At 38.4% G+C, this 17,924-nt stretch overlaps 1 protein-coding gene across 1 annotated transcript in view; it reads left to right on the top strand.

Annotated features, from left to right (window-relative positions):
* dnah12 (dynein, axonemal, heavy chain 12) overlaps positions 1-17,924 on the top strand; it is a 29,779-nt gene that overhangs the window by 8,219 nt on the left and 3,636 nt on the right. The window contains exons 22-66 of the mRNA XM_077214404.1: positions 51-333; positions 428-547; positions 632-788; positions 972-1,144; positions 1,363-1,515; positions 1,743-1,982; positions 2,072-2,317; positions 2,409-2,528; positions 2,619-2,728; positions 2,811-2,994; positions 3,086-3,226; positions 3,348-3,431; positions 3,561-3,749; positions 3,867-3,986; positions 4,066-4,254; positions 4,335-4,486; positions 4,742-4,880; positions 4,983-5,149; positions 5,278-5,533; positions 5,754-6,053; positions 6,231-6,409; positions 6,515-6,707; positions 7,054-7,215; positions 7,328-7,522; positions 7,636-7,769; positions 7,940-8,102; positions 8,258-8,338; positions 8,531-8,707; positions 9,817-9,948; positions 10,033-10,122; positions 10,206-10,346; positions 11,710-11,951; positions 12,047-12,194; positions 12,289-12,434; positions 12,549-12,763; positions 12,885-13,077; positions 13,291-13,483; positions 13,579-13,751; positions 13,832-13,972; positions 14,107-14,265; positions 14,376-14,520; positions 14,655-14,805; positions 15,306-15,559; positions 15,687-15,827; positions 15,922-16,059. Coding sequence (XP_077070519.1) covers positions 51-333; positions 428-547; positions 632-788; positions 972-1,144; positions 1,363-1,515; positions 1,743-1,982; positions 2,072-2,317; positions 2,409-2,528; positions 2,619-2,728; positions 2,811-2,994; positions 3,086-3,226; positions 3,348-3,431; positions 3,561-3,749; positions 3,867-3,986; positions 4,066-4,254; positions 4,335-4,486; positions 4,742-4,880; positions 4,983-5,149; positions 5,278-5,533; positions 5,754-6,053; positions 6,231-6,409; positions 6,515-6,707; positions 7,054-7,215; positions 7,328-7,522; positions 7,636-7,769; positions 7,940-8,102; positions 8,258-8,338; positions 8,531-8,707; positions 9,817-9,948; positions 10,033-10,122; positions 10,206-10,346; positions 11,710-11,951; positions 12,047-12,194; positions 12,289-12,434; positions 12,549-12,763; positions 12,885-13,077; positions 13,291-13,483; positions 13,579-13,751; positions 13,832-13,972; positions 14,107-14,265; positions 14,376-14,520; positions 14,655-14,805; positions 15,306-15,559; positions 15,687-15,827; positions 15,922-16,059 — 7,609 coding nt within the window. The remainder of the gene's footprint in view (positions 1-50; positions 334-427; positions 548-631; positions 789-971; positions 1,145-1,362; positions 1,516-1,742; positions 1,983-2,071; positions 2,318-2,408; positions 2,529-2,618; positions 2,729-2,810; positions 2,995-3,085; positions 3,227-3,347; positions 3,432-3,560; positions 3,750-3,866; positions 3,987-4,065; positions 4,255-4,334; positions 4,487-4,741; positions 4,881-4,982; positions 5,150-5,277; positions 5,534-5,753; positions 6,054-6,230; positions 6,410-6,514; positions 6,708-7,053; positions 7,216-7,327; positions 7,523-7,635; positions 7,770-7,939; positions 8,103-8,257; positions 8,339-8,530; positions 8,708-9,816; positions 9,949-10,032; positions 10,123-10,205; positions 10,347-11,709; positions 11,952-12,046; positions 12,195-12,288; positions 12,435-12,548; positions 12,764-12,884; positions 13,078-13,290; positions 13,484-13,578; positions 13,752-13,831; positions 13,973-14,106; positions 14,266-14,375; positions 14,521-14,654; positions 14,806-15,305; positions 15,560-15,686; positions 15,828-15,921; positions 16,060-17,924) is intronic.

Here is a 17,924-nt window from a genome sequence, read left to right as displayed (position 1 = left end):
CTTGGCATATAACCTCTGTATGTATTAATAATCCTTTTCACACACTGTAGATTCTTTTTCCTGTCAAATGATGAGATGCTGGAGATTCTCTCAGAAACCAAAGATCCCATGCGAGTGCAGCCTCATTTAAAGAAATGCTTTGAGGGCATTGCCAAACTGGACTTCCTGCCCAACCTGGACATCCAGGCCATGTACAGCAGTGAGGGGGAGCGTGTGGAGCTCATCGAGAGGATCTCTACCTCTGAAGCACGAGGAGCTGTGGAAAAGTGGCTGCTGCAGGTGGAAGACATCATGCTGAGAAGCATCAGGGATGTGATCAATCACTCCAGGCTGGTAAAACTCATGTTTTTCTATTTGCACTTTTCGTTTAAAATTCTTTAATCTTATTACATTTTATGCACCGTGTTACTGTGATGAATGTGTTCAGGCTTATCCAGAAACTAAAAGGAGTCAGTGGGTACGTGAGTGGCCTGGACAGGTGGTCCTCTGTACTTCTCAGATGTATTGGACACTAGAAGTACATGAGGCCATCAGGAGTGGAGCTAATGTAAGGAAACCACTCTGAATATCAGTGGACCATTGAATTCTCTGTTTATTTTGCTATTTGTCTAAGATGTTGATGATTTCATAGGGTCTGAAGAACTACTATAAGCAGCTGCAGAATCAGCTGAATGACATTGTGGAGCTGGTGAGGGGGAAGCTGCCCAAGCAGACACGCACCACTCTTGGAGCACTAGTGACCATAGATGTGCACGCAAGGGATGTTGTCATGGAGATGATAGAGAAAGGTTCTTTTGTTTAGATTTATCTGCTTGGTAGCTGATATTATGTAGTTTATAAAGCAATAATTCAGTAATCTTGTAAAATACATTTTTTATTTAACTTGTAAAGTTATCTTTAATATATGACATAATTATTTGAATATGTGGTTAATATATTGAACTGTGGGTTTCTTTCAATATCCATTTCAGGAGTTTCAAGTGAGACAGATTTTCAGTGGCTTGCCCAGCTACGTTACTATTGGGCCAACGAAAATGTTCGTGTTCGCATTATAAACTGTGATGTCAAGTATGCTTATGAATACCTTGGAAACTCTCCTCGCCTGGTCATCACACCATTAACAGACAGATGCTACCGAACTTTGGTATATTTAATGGATAATTTATTTTATGCTATTTATTATGCAATGAGGATACAGAAAATATTCAGCTATGACAATTTATTAACTTCTAAACTATAATCAAATGAACACTAATCATGCTAGCTACATTTTTCTATTTTTCTATTTATATATTTATATTTTATATTTTGAGGCATAATTATTATCTTTTCTGATATCTGGCTTATTGTTCTCTTTCAAAGATTGGAGCATTTTACTTGAATTTGGGTGGAGCTCCTGAGGGACCTGCAGGCACAGGCAAAACTGAAACTACCAAAGATCTGGCCAAAGCCCTTGCTGTTCAATGTGTGGTGTTTAACTGCTCAGATGGCCTTGACTACCTAGCCATGGGGAAGGTGACAGTTTTTACTTTTCAAACATAAAGCTGGTGTTCTGTAATACATCAAAGACTCGTCCATGACCAATTTATCTGGTTATTCATCAGAAACATACACTCAGAAATCTGTTACACTCAGAAATCTCTTGCACTCTAATTTCATTAGGCTATGTTCACCAGTTTATCTATAATTTACTCAATGGGCTCCGTGAATAACATGAAAACTTAGTGACTATTCTTTCCTAGTTCTTCAAGGGATTGGCGTCTACTGGTGCCTGGGCTTGCTTCGATGAATTTAACCGGATTGAGTTGGAGGTGCTGTCGGTGGTGGCTCAGCAGATCCTGTGTATTCAGAGGGCCATCGAAATGAAACTTGAACATTTTGACTTTGAGGGCACAGTGTTACACCTCAACCCCAACTGTTTTGTGGCCATCACTATGAACCCTGGATACGCTGGCCGATCTGAACTTCCTGATAATCTCAAGGTGTTTTTTTATTATGTGTAACTTGTTTCATTAACATCAGGCAGTGCAATGTGGCTTTAACTATACTTTTCTGTTTTCATGTTACTCAGGTCTTGTTTAGAACAGTGGCAATGATGGTGCCCAACTATGCACTGATCGCTGAGATCTCCTTATACTCGTATGGCTTCCTCAATGCTAAGCCTCTCTCAGTGAAGATTGTGATGACCTACAGGCTGTGCTCTGAGCAGCTATCTTCTCAGTTTCACTATGACTATGGCATGAGAGCTGTTAAAGCAGTGCTGGTGGCTGCTGGCAACCTCAAACTCAAATTTCCAGATGAAAATGAGGATATGCTTGTAAGTAAAATTAATTGAAAGAATAGTTAGCATAGTATCTTATACCCTAAGTTGTCTGAAATCTGATACGTTATCCTCATTCTGTTGATAGCTTCTCCGGTCCATCAAAGATGTCAATGAGCCTAAGTTTCTTTCCCATGATATCCCTCTTTTCAATGGAATCACCAGTGACCTGTTCCCAGGAATTTCTCTGCCTGTGGCAGATTATAAGGTATGTTTTTTGCTTGTTTGTTTAGCTTCTCATTTAGATTGCTTGTGAGAAATAAGAGATTTCAATTACATCTTTGTTCATGTGCACTAGTTGTTGCTGGAATGTGCTCAAAAGTGCTGCAAAAAGCACAATGTTCAACCTGTCAAGGCTTTCCTGGACAAAATGATTCAAACATATGAGATGATGATAGTTCGTCATGGGTAAGTGTGTAAGTGGATTTTTATCCGATGGTAAGGTTGGACCAAGTAATAAAATATTCTCTTGGCTTAAAATATTCCATAGGTTCATGCTTGTCGGAGAACCATTTGCTGGAAAAACCAAAGTACTTCATGTTCTTGCTGATACTTTGACCCTGATGAATGAGTGGGGCTATAATGATGAAGAAAAAGTATTTTACCAAACTGTCAATCCTAAATCTATTACGATGGGTCAACTGTTTGGTCAGTTTGATCCTGTGTCCCATGAGGTGAGAGTTTGAATTCTACATCAGACAGATTCTAGAAATAACAGTTTGTTTATTTGTGCATTTTTTCACCTGTTCGTTTCGGTTTTATCAGTGGACTGATGGGATTGTGGCAAACACCTTTCGAGAATTTGCCTCCAGTGAGACCCCAGACAGGAAATGGGTGGTGTTTGATGGCCCCATAGACACGCTGTGGATTGAAAGCATGAACACTGTGCTGGATGACAACAAAAAGGCAATTATATTATATCTATACAGAAAAAATATAGATATGCCTTTATATCAATGTTGTTGGAGCATTTGCCATTAGACAGGAGGCTGGTGGCTGTTGTCTTTGAAATTTTGTTTCGTTTTAGCTATGCCTCATGAGTGGGGAGATTATTCAGATGTCCAATCAAATGAGTCTGATATTTGAGGCCATGGATTTGTCGCAAGCCTCTGTAAGTCAGCTTGTCTCAATATTCACTATGAAACATCAGCACTGTCCAGATATACAGAATAGTCAAAGCCACTTTAGCATCATGATCCATGATCTACAGCATGCTTACAAATTCTGATTTCTGAAATAGCCGGCCACAGTGAGCCGCTGTGGAATGATCTACATGGAGCCGTCTCAGCTAGGATGGTCTCCTCTGGTGCTATCATGGATGAGAAATCTTCCTGAACCACTTCAGGCACAAGACAATTTCACACTACTGCAGCAGCTCTTTGAGTGGTTACTTCCTCCTGCACTTGTTTTGTTACGCAAACAATGCCGGGTAATTGCTTCACGTTATGAATTGCATATAGCATAACCATGTTATATTATTTTGATCTTAGATGTTGTCAACAAATCAGAAGGAGCTCATTGAGTTACATTAAGTTTCATATTCCAGGAGGTCATTCCCACTAGCAACAGTAATACTGTTGTGTCTCTCACACGACTATTTGAGATGTTGCTGACTGGACCTTTAAATGAAGACCCAGGGAACAAAAATATACGCACTTGGATCAAGGTAATTATTTCCTTAAAAGGGACAATATACAACTTTTCAGAACACAGTTGAATGTAAACATGAATTTTGGCATATGCAGGCTGCTTTTGCCTTTGCCCTGGTGTGGTCTGTCGGTGGGTGCTGTGATACAGACAGTCGCAGTCGATTTGATCAGTTTCTGAGGGAAATTGTCTCAGGAAATGCAGAAGACCACCCCATACCTGCTACTGTGTCAAGATGGGAATGTCCCTTTGACGATAAAGGTCTTGTCTACGACTACAGTTATGAGGTTGGTAAATAAGAGTTTAGTAGTATGAGAATTTGAGACATATTACTCCAGATAATGACTCTTTTTCCCTTCAAATTAAGTTCAAAGGAAAAGGACGTTGGGTACACTGGAATGAGTCGATCAGAAATGTACCATTAGGGGACAAGAATACCAAAGTACAGGATATTATTGTCCCCACAATTGACACTGTACGATACACTTATCTGATGGATCTCTGCATTCAATTTGGGATGTAAGTATTATTTTTTATTGTCTTTATTGACAAACATTAGACCAGTGCTCCTCAACCACATTGACTTTTAAAGACCACCCCTTGTCCAACACAATACCCCCCATATAGGCTAAGATATGTCTGCTATATATATATATATATATATATATATATATTCTGCATTAGACCTAATCTTTTTTTAGTTTTGATAGTTAAGCTATAGATTTTGTTTTATTCCATTTATCCAAACTCATCTTATTTTTCCATTGAACTTAGGCCGCTTTTGCTCGTCGGCCCCACTGGCACTGGAAAATCTGTTTATGTGAAAGAAAAATTAATGAACAATCTCGACAAAGACCTTTTCCTTCCCTTCTTCATCAACTTCTCCGCTCGCACCAGTGCCAGTCAGACCCAGGTAACCACTTTACAATTACCATGATGTCAACAAATTAGAATGAACCCACTGAATCTATCAGTGGTATTTTTCCATGACACAAACTCTCTTTCTATCCTCTAGAACATTATTATGTCCAGACTAGACAAAAGGCGAAAGGGAGTGTATGGACCTCCCATGGGAAAGAAATGCATAATTTTTGTGGATGACATGAATATGCCAGCAAAAGAGGTGTTTGGTGCACAACCTCCAATTGAGCTGCTTCGTCAATATTTTGACCATGGGAACTGGTAAACTAAACTACACTACACTACTACACTATAAATATGCAGTACACTATAAATCAGTATTGTCTTCTGTCCTTGTCTTTTGATTCTGTGATTTGCTTTGCTGTTATAATAAAGTCCTTATGCTGTAGGTATGATCTCAAGGACACCTCAAAAATCACACTTATGGACATACAACTGATCTCTGCGATGGGCCCTCCTGGTGGTGGGAGGAATGCAGTGACTCCTCGTTTCCTTCGCCATTTTAACATCTGCAGCATCAATTCATTTAGCGATGAGACCATGGTGCGCATTTTCTCTAATGTTGTGACCTTTTACCTCCGGACCAATGATTTCCCACCTGACTGCTTCACGATTGGCAATCAGATAGTCACTGCAACACTTGAGGTGAGTCATGGGGTAAAAAGGCAATTAAAGGGTTAGTTCACCCAATTATTAAAATTGACCTGTAACAATGTAAACATCTTAACTGTCAATTTTGATCAATTAAATGCATCCTTGCTTAATAAAATAATTAATTTCTTAAAGTAAAAGCTTACTGATCCGTATTTCCATTATTTGTTTATTTTATTCTATATGGTCTAATTCTGTGTTCTGTGTGAAATAGGTTTATAAAAAGGCCATAGAAAATCTCCTTCCCACTCCAGCTAAGTCTCATTACACTTTCAACCTAAGAGATTTCTCAAGAGTGGTGCAGGGCTGCCTGCTACTGAAGAAGGATTCACTTGCGGACAAGCGAACAATGATCCGGCTTTTTGTACACGAAGTGTACCGCGTCTTTTATGACCGCCTTGTGGACGACCAGGACCGAGCCTGGCTCTTCACACTCATAAGCAATATTGTGAAGCAGCATTTCAAGGAGAACTTTGAAACAGTCTTTGAGCATCTTAAGGATGGTAACAAACTTGTACGTAAAAAAACAAAAACATCCAAGGGTTCCTTATTGAGTAAATGATTCACTTGAATATTACGTAACCGTAACTATAATTTTGTATATATTATCTTAATATTTGATGTAATTGATGTATGTGATGAATATGAAGGTACTTTTGACCCTGTGTTTTTTGTATGTTTTTTCCGTTAGCTTTGTGATGAGAATATGCGAAACATGCTATTTGGTGATTATATGACCCCTGGCGTGGATGAAAGTGAGAGGCTGTATGCAGAGGTTCCCTCCATTGAGCGTTTTGGTGAGGTGGCAGAAGCCTGTCTCGAGGAGTACAACCAAACCCACAAGAACCGCATGAACTTGGTCATATTTCGGTAACTTTTCAAAAGCGCATGATGTAACGTACTGTGAATCTCCAATAAGAGGAATCAATCAAAAGTCTGACAGTGCTGATTGATTGTCTCCCTTGTTCTGTGTAGTTACGTTCTAGAGCACCTGTCCAGGATCAGCCGTGTGTTAAAACAGCCTGGTGGAAATGCTCTGTTGGTTGGAGTTGGAGGCAGCGGCCGTCAGTCCATCACCAGGCTTGCCACTTTTATGGCTGATATGACTTTGTTCCAGCCTGAGATCTCCAAAAGCTATGGCATGAATGAATGGAGAGATGATCTGAAGGTATTTTTTTCATTATTTACTCACCATCATGTCATTCCAAACCTCTATGCTGTTATTGTTTCCATGGAACACAAAAGTTTTTTAATGAATCTTAATGCAGCTATTTCCATACCACAACAATTTGTTGTGACCAGGGGATGTCAAGCTTCAAAAAAGCACAAAAAACACCATTTAAGCACCATAAAAGTAATAAATACTACTCATGTGCAATTTCCAAGTGTATATTACAATATTTCTGTAGCTTGACAGCACCCGGTCACTTTGAACTGTTGTTGTATGGAAAAGAGCTATGTGAAGATTATATTAGAAGGCAAATGTGCCCCCTAATGGATTTTGTATTGTCTAGCGCCTGATGAAGAATGCTGGAGTAAAGGGCCAGAAAATGGTGTTCCTGCTAACTGATGCTCAGATAAAGGATGAAGCCTTTTTAGAAGATGTGGACAGCATTTTAAACACAGGAGAGGTACCAAATATTTTTGCTGTGGATGAGAAGCAAGAAATCATGGAGGTAAGATACCGACGACAAAATAAATGTAAGAACTATAAAACTTTATTCATGTGTGTATTGTATTGTATTGTTAGAAAATTATATATATATTATTTTTCTGTGTCCCCTACAGGCTGTACGACCCATTGCTCAGGCAGGGAATAAAAATGTGGATTTCAGCCCTCTGGCTCTGTTTGCTTATTTTGTGACTCGCTGCAGAGAGAACCTACATATAGTAGTGGCCTTCAGCCCAATAGGAGATGCCTTCCGCAACCGCCTCAGACAGTTCCCTTCACTCATTAACTGCTGCACCATAGATTGGTTTCAGGTAAGGTTGGTAAGGCCAGGGAAGAGATGGTTAAGAATTTTAGTAATTATGGTCATTTTGAATATAAACCTTCTCTGAAAGTGAATTTAAAGTTCCGTTTCTGATCTCCCCAGCCATGGCCTGAAGAGGCTTTGGAGCGAGTGGCTAATAAGTTTTTGGAGACATTGGAGCTGAGTGATCTTGAGCGTCAGGAAGTCGTGCCAATCTGCAAGACCTTCCATACTTCTGCTATTGATCTGTCTCACAGGTATGATGCTTAAGCTAATATAGAGTTAGTTCCTCCAAAAATCACTGAAGATGAGTGAACCATTTCTTTAACTTGTGACTTTTAGAACACAAGCACTTTGCAATGTTGAACAGTAAAGTTATGACAAATATTCTTTCAGGCAAGAGTAAAATTGTGTCATATATTTTCAGGTTTTTGTCAGAGCTGGGTCGCCATAACTATGTGACTCCTACTTCCTACTTGGAGCTCATAGCTGCCTTCAGAATTCTTCTCACTCAAAAACGAGATACTGTTATGAGTGCTAAAAACAGATATACAAATGGACTGGACAAATTAGCTTTTGCAGAGTCTCAGGTAATGTGTTGGAAATAATGTACAGAAGAAAGTTGCAGATAATCGTATAATCACATACAATGGTGTATAGAATACTGAAATGGAAAACCTCATAGCCTTTTTAATTATGGTCAATAAGGCAGAGAAGTGATTTTAATGCATATATGCTGGTTTAGGTGGGTGAAATGAAGAAGGAGCTGGTGGACTTGCAGCCTAAACTTGAGCAGGCTAAGATTGACAACACCAAAATAATGAAAGTAAGAAAGAGTAACGTCTATCATACAGTACCTGTGTTTAAAGCAAATTATCATTTGTTCATTTTGTACTGCCAAATGTATCATTTACAGTGTTTCTGTTGTTCCTATTGTGATTTTTCAGGTATTTTGACTTTATTTTGATAAATATTTGCCTATATATGTTAGGGTACCTTACATGTTTCTCTTTTGCAGGTGATAGAGGTTGAGTCAGTGGAGGTTGAGGCGAAGAGCAAACTTGTCCGTGTGGATGAAGAAACGGCTACTATAAAAGCGAATGAAGCCCAGGCTTTGAAGAATGAGTGTGAGAGTGACTTGGCTGAGGCCATCCCTGCACTGGAGGCTGCACTGTCTGCCCTGGACACACTCAAGGTCAACTATGTATTTTACATACTGCTTTTCACATACTATATAGTAGAGAAGTAGGGATATTCAGACACCTGGAGAATCACTCTGCTGTGTGAAGGCAGTTATAAAAGGTTAAATACATGCAAGGAAGACAATACCTGTAACAAGTTACGTATGCAAATGAATGTAATAATGAATACCAAACACAAGTTAGTATGCACTGATGTCAGTTACATTTTGAATGAAGAAAGTTGTGTCAGTGGGTGATTTTTAGGGTTGCACCGATACCACTTTTTAAGGATTGAGTACGAGTACCGATATTTTTTTCCTGGTACTCACCGATACCGATACCGATGCCTGTTGTACCGGGGGGGTTCTCGTTTTATGTGGCAATTTTCTAAGTACAACACAATGAGACTAATGAACATATCAGCATCTTTATTTTCAACAACTTAAATAAACTTAAAAAAACAAATCATTCTTATGTGCTTATCACAAATTTTCAAAGCCCACATTTCACAGTGTCCAATAACCTCCAAAGGGCAAAACCAAGGACATAATGAATGTAATTTTTACCTGCCTGTCACAAAGTGCTAAAGAAATCACAGACAACAAGACAATCAAATTTGTCATATAGTGCCAAAGAAATCACAGAACAAATGTTTAACATAACACTGAGTAACAATGTAATCACAGCCGAAAGTGTAAAGTGAAATATTAGAGTGTACAATTAAATCTAGCAACACTATAACTGCAGGAAGAGTGTGCATAAGAATTAAGAAATATAAGCTAAGGATATATACGTGAGGTCACGCGTCACATGAGGTATCGGTCTTTGGTATCGGGGTATTTTTACGAGTACGAGTACAAGTACATGAGCTTGGTATCGGGCCGATACCGATACTGGTATCGGTATCGGTGCATCCCTAGTGATTTTCAAATTGTAATCCATGCTGAATGCAGAATTTCAGAAATGTCATACTTTGGGATCGGGTTTAGATGAAACACTTCTCAGAATGTTTAAAACATATCAGTAAAGACCTGTAATAATTCATGTATGATTAAAAGTTGGGAATTGTTGTTTATAAAATGATAGATTATTATGTAAGATGCGGGCTTATTTTTGATTTCAGCCGGCTGATGTGAGCATTGTAAAAGCAATGAAGAACCCTCCATCAGGAGTGAAGCTGGTGATGTCAGCGGTGTGTGTAATGAAGGACATCAAACCAGAGAAGATCAATGATCCTGCAGGAACCGGACAGAAGGTCAAAAGCAAGTCTAGTCAGGTCACATGTCGAGAGCTGTCTTTGTTTTTATGTTTACCAACAGCATGTCATCTGTTCTAATAGATTCTTGACTATTGGGGTCCAAGCAAGAAGTTGCTTGGGGACATGAATTTCCTCAAAGACCTGAAGGAATATGACAAAGACAACATCCCTGTAAGTTTTTTGTAGTGTAGGGTTGTGTATGTTGTTTTGTAACACTGTGGCTGATGTATTTTATTGATGTTGTTTTGTGATAGGCTCAAGTGATGCTTAAAATCCGTAGTGAGTACATGACCAACCCTGACTTTGACCCGGCCAAAGTTGCCAAGGCCTCATCTGCTGCAGAAGGGCTTTGTCGATGGATCACTGCGATGGAGGTTTATGACAGAATGGCAAAGGTAGGCAGACCCTATCTGTATCTCACAGAGTAGTTTCCTTCTCTACAAGAATTTTTAGATAAATAGCTACTTCACATATTTTCTAGAATATCTTCTTACGTCAGATATTATGTATTGTGTTTTATTTTTTTCATTTTTTATTCTAGCTTACTCTTAGTATTATTTTATATTAATTTTTAAATTGCAATGTATTTATTTATACACACACAAACATTACTTAAAGGGTTAATTCACCTAAAAATGAAAATTCTGTCATTAATTACTCACCCTTATGTCGTTCCAAACCCGTCAGACTGTCGTTCATCACAAGAATACAAATGAAGATCTTTTTGATGAAATCTGAGAGCTTTGATTCTTAAATAGATCCTAAAACTAATAATTTTGAATTGAGCGGTTTAGTCCATATTTTCTGAAGAGACTTGATCACTTTATATGATGAACAGATTGAATTCAGGCTTTTATTCACATATAAACATTGATCAGAGAACATAAACACAAGCTCAACCGAACCTGCTCGACACACGAGAACAAACCTCTTGCTGGAGCTCAAACGAGCTGTGTAACATGAGAATGAACCTCATTGGTTCTCGCATGTCAAGCGGACATACTTGAGCTTCTGCTTACCACAACTGATGTGTGAGTTGATGAGTGTTTATGTGTGAATAAAAGCCTAAATTCAACCTGTTCATCATATAACGTGATTGTGTTTCTTCAGAAAATGTTGGACTATAAACCTTATTCACAGCAGCTTTGATTTTTAATGGGAATGAAAGCGAGGCTGTGAGGGACAGACATGCATCTCTTCAATGGTCTGTACAGTTATTTAATGTGTTTTTGGATTGTTCTGCTTATGAAACACTGGAAAAATATCTTTCCAAGAAATTTCAGTTGACAAAAAACTCCTGACAATATAAGCTATGGAAAATTGTAAGTAATCTAAGACCTTTATACAGCTTTTACAGCGGATGCCATTGGAAACACGGCAAGTCTATCCCTCACAGCCTCACTTTCATACCTGTCATGGCGCTGCTCTGAATAAGGTCTATACTGCTCAATTCATATAGATTAGTTTTACCATCTCTTTATGACATTTTTGAAGCGTAAAAGTGTCAGTTGTGTAGCAGATGACTATGAAGGGACAGAAAACTCTCAGATTTCATCAAAAATATCTTCATTGGTGTTCCAAAGACACAAATGCTTTGTTTTTTTTAAGTAAATGTTTGGGAGAACTATGTTATAGTATATATGGTATATTTTGTAAAACATTGTATATTCTATTGTTTTTGTATATGCATATACGTATGCATTCTCTTTTTCTTTATTTTATACCACTTATTGAAATCATAATTATTTTCTCTTTCAGGTGGTGGCACCTAAGAAAGCTAACCTGATTGTAGCTCAGGAATCCCTTGCCACCACTATGGCCCTGCTGAACCAGAAAAGGGCGGAGCTAAAGGAAGTGGAGGATCGTCTGGCCTCACTGCAGAAGACTTTGGAGGAAAAGACTGAAGAGAAAGCTCAGCTGGAGTTTCAGGTTGACCTCTGCGCTCGCAAACTGGAGAGAGCTGAAAAGCTTATTGGAGGCTTAGGAGGAGAAAAGTCAAGGTTTCAATCAACTATGACCAATCTTAGAAATCCATACAGCCAGTTAATTCCTATATTCAGGCCAACTGAGTATGTGTTCCTGTATTTCTACACAGGTGGTTGAAAGCAGCCAATGATCTTCAGTGCACATATGATAACTTGACAGGTGATGTGCTGATATCTGCTGGTGTTATTGCTTACCTGGGAGCTTTCACTGCCAGCTTCCGCAATGACTCTACTAAAATGTGGGCCAAGCTCTGCAAGGTACTGCATTGCTCCTCTCTGTAAAAACCAGTCTTGTTTGCAAATGAATATTCAGTGTCATTTATTCAATGTATTCAATTCCTGTTCTACTCAGTCAAAGAAGATCCCATCCTCTGATGACTTCTCTCTAAGTAAGACACTTGGAGATCCAATAAAGATCAGGGCCTGGAATATCGCTGGCCTGCCCACTGACAGCTTCTCCATTGACAATGGTGTTATAGTGAGCAACTCCAGAAGATGGTATGACTCAACAAAGCCAAAATCTTTCAAAATTTGGGTTCGCAAATTATGACAAATCATCAGTTATCAGAACCAAAATGTCATGTTTTACAACCCTGTTTTTCTTATTGTCAGGCCGTTAATGATAGATCCACAGGGCCAGGCCAACAAATGGGTGAAAAACTCAGAAAAGGAGCATAACCTGAATGTGATTAAGCTAACCGATGCCGACTACATGAGAACACTTGAGAACTGCATCCAATTTGGTACTCCACTACTGCTGGAGAATGTAGGAGAGGAGCTTGACCCCTCCTTAGAGCCACTGCTTCTCAAACAAGTTTTCAAACAAGGTATTTTACTTAAACTTAAAACAAACATTTATTTGAGAGAGTTGTGTTTTTGATTACTTGATTAGTTTGCCACTCAAACAGGGGTTGGAAATCAAAGTGAGTTCCTGCTTTGTTTTTGTAGGGGGTGTGGACTGTATCAGATTGGGCGAGAGTGTGATTGAGTACTCGACTGACTTCCTCTTTTACATCACTACAAAGCTGAGGAACCCTCATTACATGCCTGAACTAGCTACCAAAGTGTGCCTGCTGAACTTCATGATTACACCAGAAGGCCTTGAAGACCAGCTGCTTGGCATTGTGGTAGCCAAAGAGAGGTGATTAATAATAAAAAAAAAACTTCCATACACACAAATATGCAACTGTTAAAAAAGGAACAAAAACCAGCCAGTATTTAATGAATCATATAGCCAGAATGTGATCATTTCTTAACTCAGAACGTAGTTTTTGATTTTATTCCTTTGATTTCCTGAGAAATATGATTCAGAATTAATTTCACTTTATGATATTTCACTTCTGTTTTCCCTCAGACCTGAATTAGAGGAGGAAAGAAATGCCCTGATCCTTCAGTCTGCAGCCAATAAGAAGCAGCTTAAGGAGATTGAGGACCAAATCCTGGAGACTCTGCAGTCCTCAGAGGGGAACATCCTGGAAGATGAGAGTGCCATCCAGGTCTTGGATGCTGCCAAGATCATGTCTAATGAGATTACTAAGAAACAGCAGGTGTAGTGCATCAAAGAGCTGGTTTAGAAGAAATCCCTTTACTTATGCCATGATAGTTTCTAGTTTAACCTCTGAGCTTTGCTGTGAACTTTCAGATTGCAGAGAAAACTGAGATTGAAATAGCTGAATCGAGGGAGGGCTACAGAGCCATCGCTAAGCACTCCTCCATTCTCTTCTTCAGTATCGCAGACCTGGCCAACATCGATCCCATGTATCAATACTCTCTCAACTGGTTTGTCAACCTCTATGTCAACTCGATACATGACAGGTGGGGAAGAACTGCACACAGGTTTACAAGTTAAGCACTTTTCTTTGCATTTATTCTTATTGTTCATATGTATTCTATAGCAACAAATCAAAGAATCTAGAGAAGAGACTCCGATACCTGACTGACCATTTCACCTACAACCTGTACTGCAATGTGTGCCGTTCTCTCTTTGAGAAGGACAAACTCCTCTTCTCGTTCCTGCTCTGTTCTAACTTACTGCTGTAAGTTCAAACATATCAAGCTTTGATACAGTCCCGAATACAACATTGTCATGTTACTGTCAGATCTCATGGTAACATGATGAAATTTATGTCCAAAAATAATATGGTGTTGATTGAATCTGTGCAATTCTAAGGGCTAAGAAGGAAATCGAGTACTCTGAATTTATTTTCCTGCTTACTGGGGGTGTTGGCCTTCAGAACAACGTCTCCAACCCTGATCCAAACTGGCTACCTGACAAGAGCTGGGATGAGATCTGCCGGGCCAGTGATCTTCCTGCCCTTCAGGGTCTCAAGTATGAAGTCTCTGCCATGCCATCTGAAATGACTAATATGTTACATTTGCATGTTATGTATATCAAGTTTTGTGCAGCTGATTATATGACATTGCTTTGCTTGAATATAGGGAGAGCTTCACTAAGAGTCCTGAGAGTTTCCTGACCATTTATGACAATAAGGAGCCTTACAACACAGCTTTGCCTAATCCTTGGTGTGATAAACTCAACGAACTTCAAAAAATGATCATTTACCGATGCCTCAGGCCTGATAAAGTAAGTTGTCATTGAGTATAAAATTGACATGTTTTTATCATAGTCCAATAAAAAGTAATAAAGGTATAGTATCACATCACTCGCAGGAAATTTTTTTTCAGTTATTTTAATTTGACTTTAACCTTTCTTCAAAGATTGAGCCGGCGATCAGTAAATTTGTGACTGACAAACTGGGAAAGAGATTTGTTGAACCACCTCCGTTTGACCTCAGTAAGAGCTACAGTGACTCCAACTGCACCATTCCACTGGTGTTCATTCTTTCTCCTGGAGCAGATCCTATGGCTAGTAAGTTTTTAATCACTCCAGTTTAAATAGGACAATACATTTCTCTCATTTAGTACACTTAGGGAAGAATACATTACACAACTTTTCCAACCGCAAGTTTGTGGCCCCCCTCAGTAGAAATCATGGGGGGATCAACAGTCATAGCAAGAGACATTGAAAAACAGCTAGACATGACCAAAGACATCTCTCTGACAATTAGTAACAGACAATTAGTAAATAGTAAAGACGGAAGGCAGGATGTCCGTGAACTTCTCCTTATTCCTCTTTCTTCAATTTACAGAATTATTATTTCTCAGATGGAAAATGCATCTTTGTGTTAATAGCAGATATGATTTGATTACGTCTACAAGTAAAATCATAATTAGTTATTTTAAAGTCACTTGGGCTTGGCAACCCCTATAATATCAATATAATATTAATAATAGTGTATAATATCATTTTCTTTAAGGTGTTAAACCTGTTAAAAACTACAATGAAACACTGTTTTGCCTTTTCCTTAGGTCTGCTGAAATTCGCCAATGATCAGAATATGGGTGGTTCCCAATTTAAATCCATCTCTCTGGGACAAGGCCAGGGTCCCATAGCAGTGACAATGATCCGCTCGGCCATGAAGGAGGGTACCTGGGTGTGCTTGCAGAACTGCCACCTGGCCGTGTCCTGGATGACCACTTTGGAGAAGATCTGTGAGGACCTCTCCCCGGACTCATGCCATCCAAACTTCCGTCTTTGGCTCACCAGCTACCCATCACCCATGGTACACATACTGTACACTTCTGAGTAGACAATTGTTTTCTTTGCTTTGAACTATAATTATTGTCTAATCAGTTCTTTACCTTCCTGTCTGTGGAATGATATATTTGATAAGATGTTTGCTCTGTCAGTTTCCAGTGACCATACTGCAGAATGGTGTGAAGATGACCAATGAGCCTCCGACTGGCTTAAGGTTAAATCTGTTGCAGTCGTATATTTCTGACCCCATCTCAGACCCTGAGTTTTTTGCAGCCTGTCCTAACAAAGAGCCAGTGAGTACAGTAACTGTTTGCGGTCTTATGTTGACTCTCCCTCATGTTTCGGTTATTCAGTAAGAGTATTTTATTACTGACTGCTGTTGTGTAGGTCTGGGAGAAGCTCTTGTACGGGGTTTGCTTCTTCCATGCTCTTGTCCAGGAGAGGAAAAAGTTTGGGCCATTGGGATGGAACATTCCTTATGGATTTAACGAGTCTGATCTGCGCATTAGTATCAGACAGCTGCAGGTAAAGCACTTGAATTCTCACCACAGTGTAATTTCCACCACGTAATTTATTGGGTTTAATAGCACTCTGGTGGAAATGACATTTTTTTAATTAATAAACTCTAATTTATAAAGTCTAATTTCATAGCAATTATTTTATTCATCCTAAATACATTTAAATAATATGTCTCTTATTATATTTCTAACACTCAAGACATTAAGGGTACTAACTTTTGAAAAACTTCATTAGGGTCACAGTTGTTTGGTATTGTGGAAATTATATTATTATTAAAATAATATTTAATTTATGTACCGTTCAAAAGTTTGGGGTTATTAATATTTTATAAAATGTTTTCAAAGAAGTTTGTTATCCTCAAATAAGACTGCATTTATTTGATCAAGTGTCACTACTATTTTAATACATTTTAAAATTATTTTAAATATGAAATTTATTCCTGTGAAGGCAATGCTGAATTTTCAGCATCATTACCCCAGTCTTCAATGTGACACGGTCCTTCAGAAACCGTTCTAATATGATGATTTGATGCACAAGAAACATTTTTTATGTTTCTACCAACATTGAAAATGATTGTGCTGCTTAATATTTTTGTGGAAACCATGATACAGAATAACAGCATTTGGAATAGCATTATAAATGTCTTTACTGTCACTATTCACTCAATATCGTAATGGTTTATGCTTATTTCACTTCTTGTTCATATTATCATAGAGTTCAAAAATGAAAAATAATATTTTGTAATAAGATAATGTTACACTTTATTTCAATGGTCTCCGTTAGACATTCTTTTGACTATAAGTAATGTTGCACCTACACGTCAACTAACTCTCATTAGAGTATTAGTAGACTGTTAGGGTTAGGGTTAATAGAAGTTAGGGTTAATAGAAGTTGACATGTACTTGTACAGTTACTTAAAGTCAGTAGAATGTTTGTTGGGGGAGCATAGAAATAAAGTATTAGCAGATATTAAGCAGACAGTCTACTAGTTGAGAGTTAGTTGACATGTAGGTTCAACATTACGTATAGTCAACAGAATGTCTTAAGGGGACCATCAAAAAAAAAATTAGCAATAGCAACTTTATTTATATAGCACTATTAAAACAACACAAGTTGACCAATGTGCTTTACAATGTCACAGAACAAAAAAAGAGAAAAGAGCATCACATAGGCAACACATAAAATATAATTGTCACAAATTCAAAGCTATTGAAAACAGATGTGTTTTGAGTTGTCCTTTAAAATCCTGTACAGTAGCCGTGTCTCTAATATGTTTAGAGACAGTAGTTTCTCTATCCATTTACCAATATAATATTGAAATCTACACATAAAAGTCATTTGAAAAGTTTCAATGAAGGCATGAAAAAGTCTCCTAGATGGTTTAATGAGACCTTAATATAACAAACTATAACAGTTGAAATCTGTTAAACAAAGATTGGAAAAATGTATATTTTTTATATTTCCTTTGTTGTGGCAAAAACAATAACTAAACAAACAGCATCACCACGTAAGAGACAGTCTGATCCGAATTGTATTTTCAAAAGTATTTGTTCTTGCAAGAATAGGACCCCATGTCACCCACACACTCCAGCTGTAGGGTGAGTGAAGACAAGGAGGAGAATTTGGGTGGCAGTCTTATAGTGTTTCTCTTCAAAGCTATCTCTTGTCAATTGTTATTTAGACAAGAGGAACAAAAGGACTTTATGACTACCCTTTAGATCTCCTAACCCCAGGGGTTTTCTCACTTTTGAGAACAGAGGCGACACCCAACCGTCTTCTGATTGTCTTTACTCATGCCTTCACAGCTGTGTGAACATAATATAGAAAACAAGGTTCTTTGTTCTCGTACTCAGGAATACAGAGATCATATG

This window comes from Siphateles boraxobius, unplaced genomic scaffold (assembly GCF_051911475.1).
Source record: "Siphateles boraxobius isolate OS27281-9 unplaced genomic scaffold, OSU_SipBor_1 68, whole genome shotgun sequence".
In the NCBI taxonomy this organism is placed as follows: Eukaryota; Metazoa; Chordata; class Actinopteri; order Cypriniformes; family Leuciscidae; genus Siphateles; species Siphateles boraxobius.
Note: the sequence above shows the minus strand (reverse complement) of the source record. Positions and strands in the feature narration are given on the sequence as shown.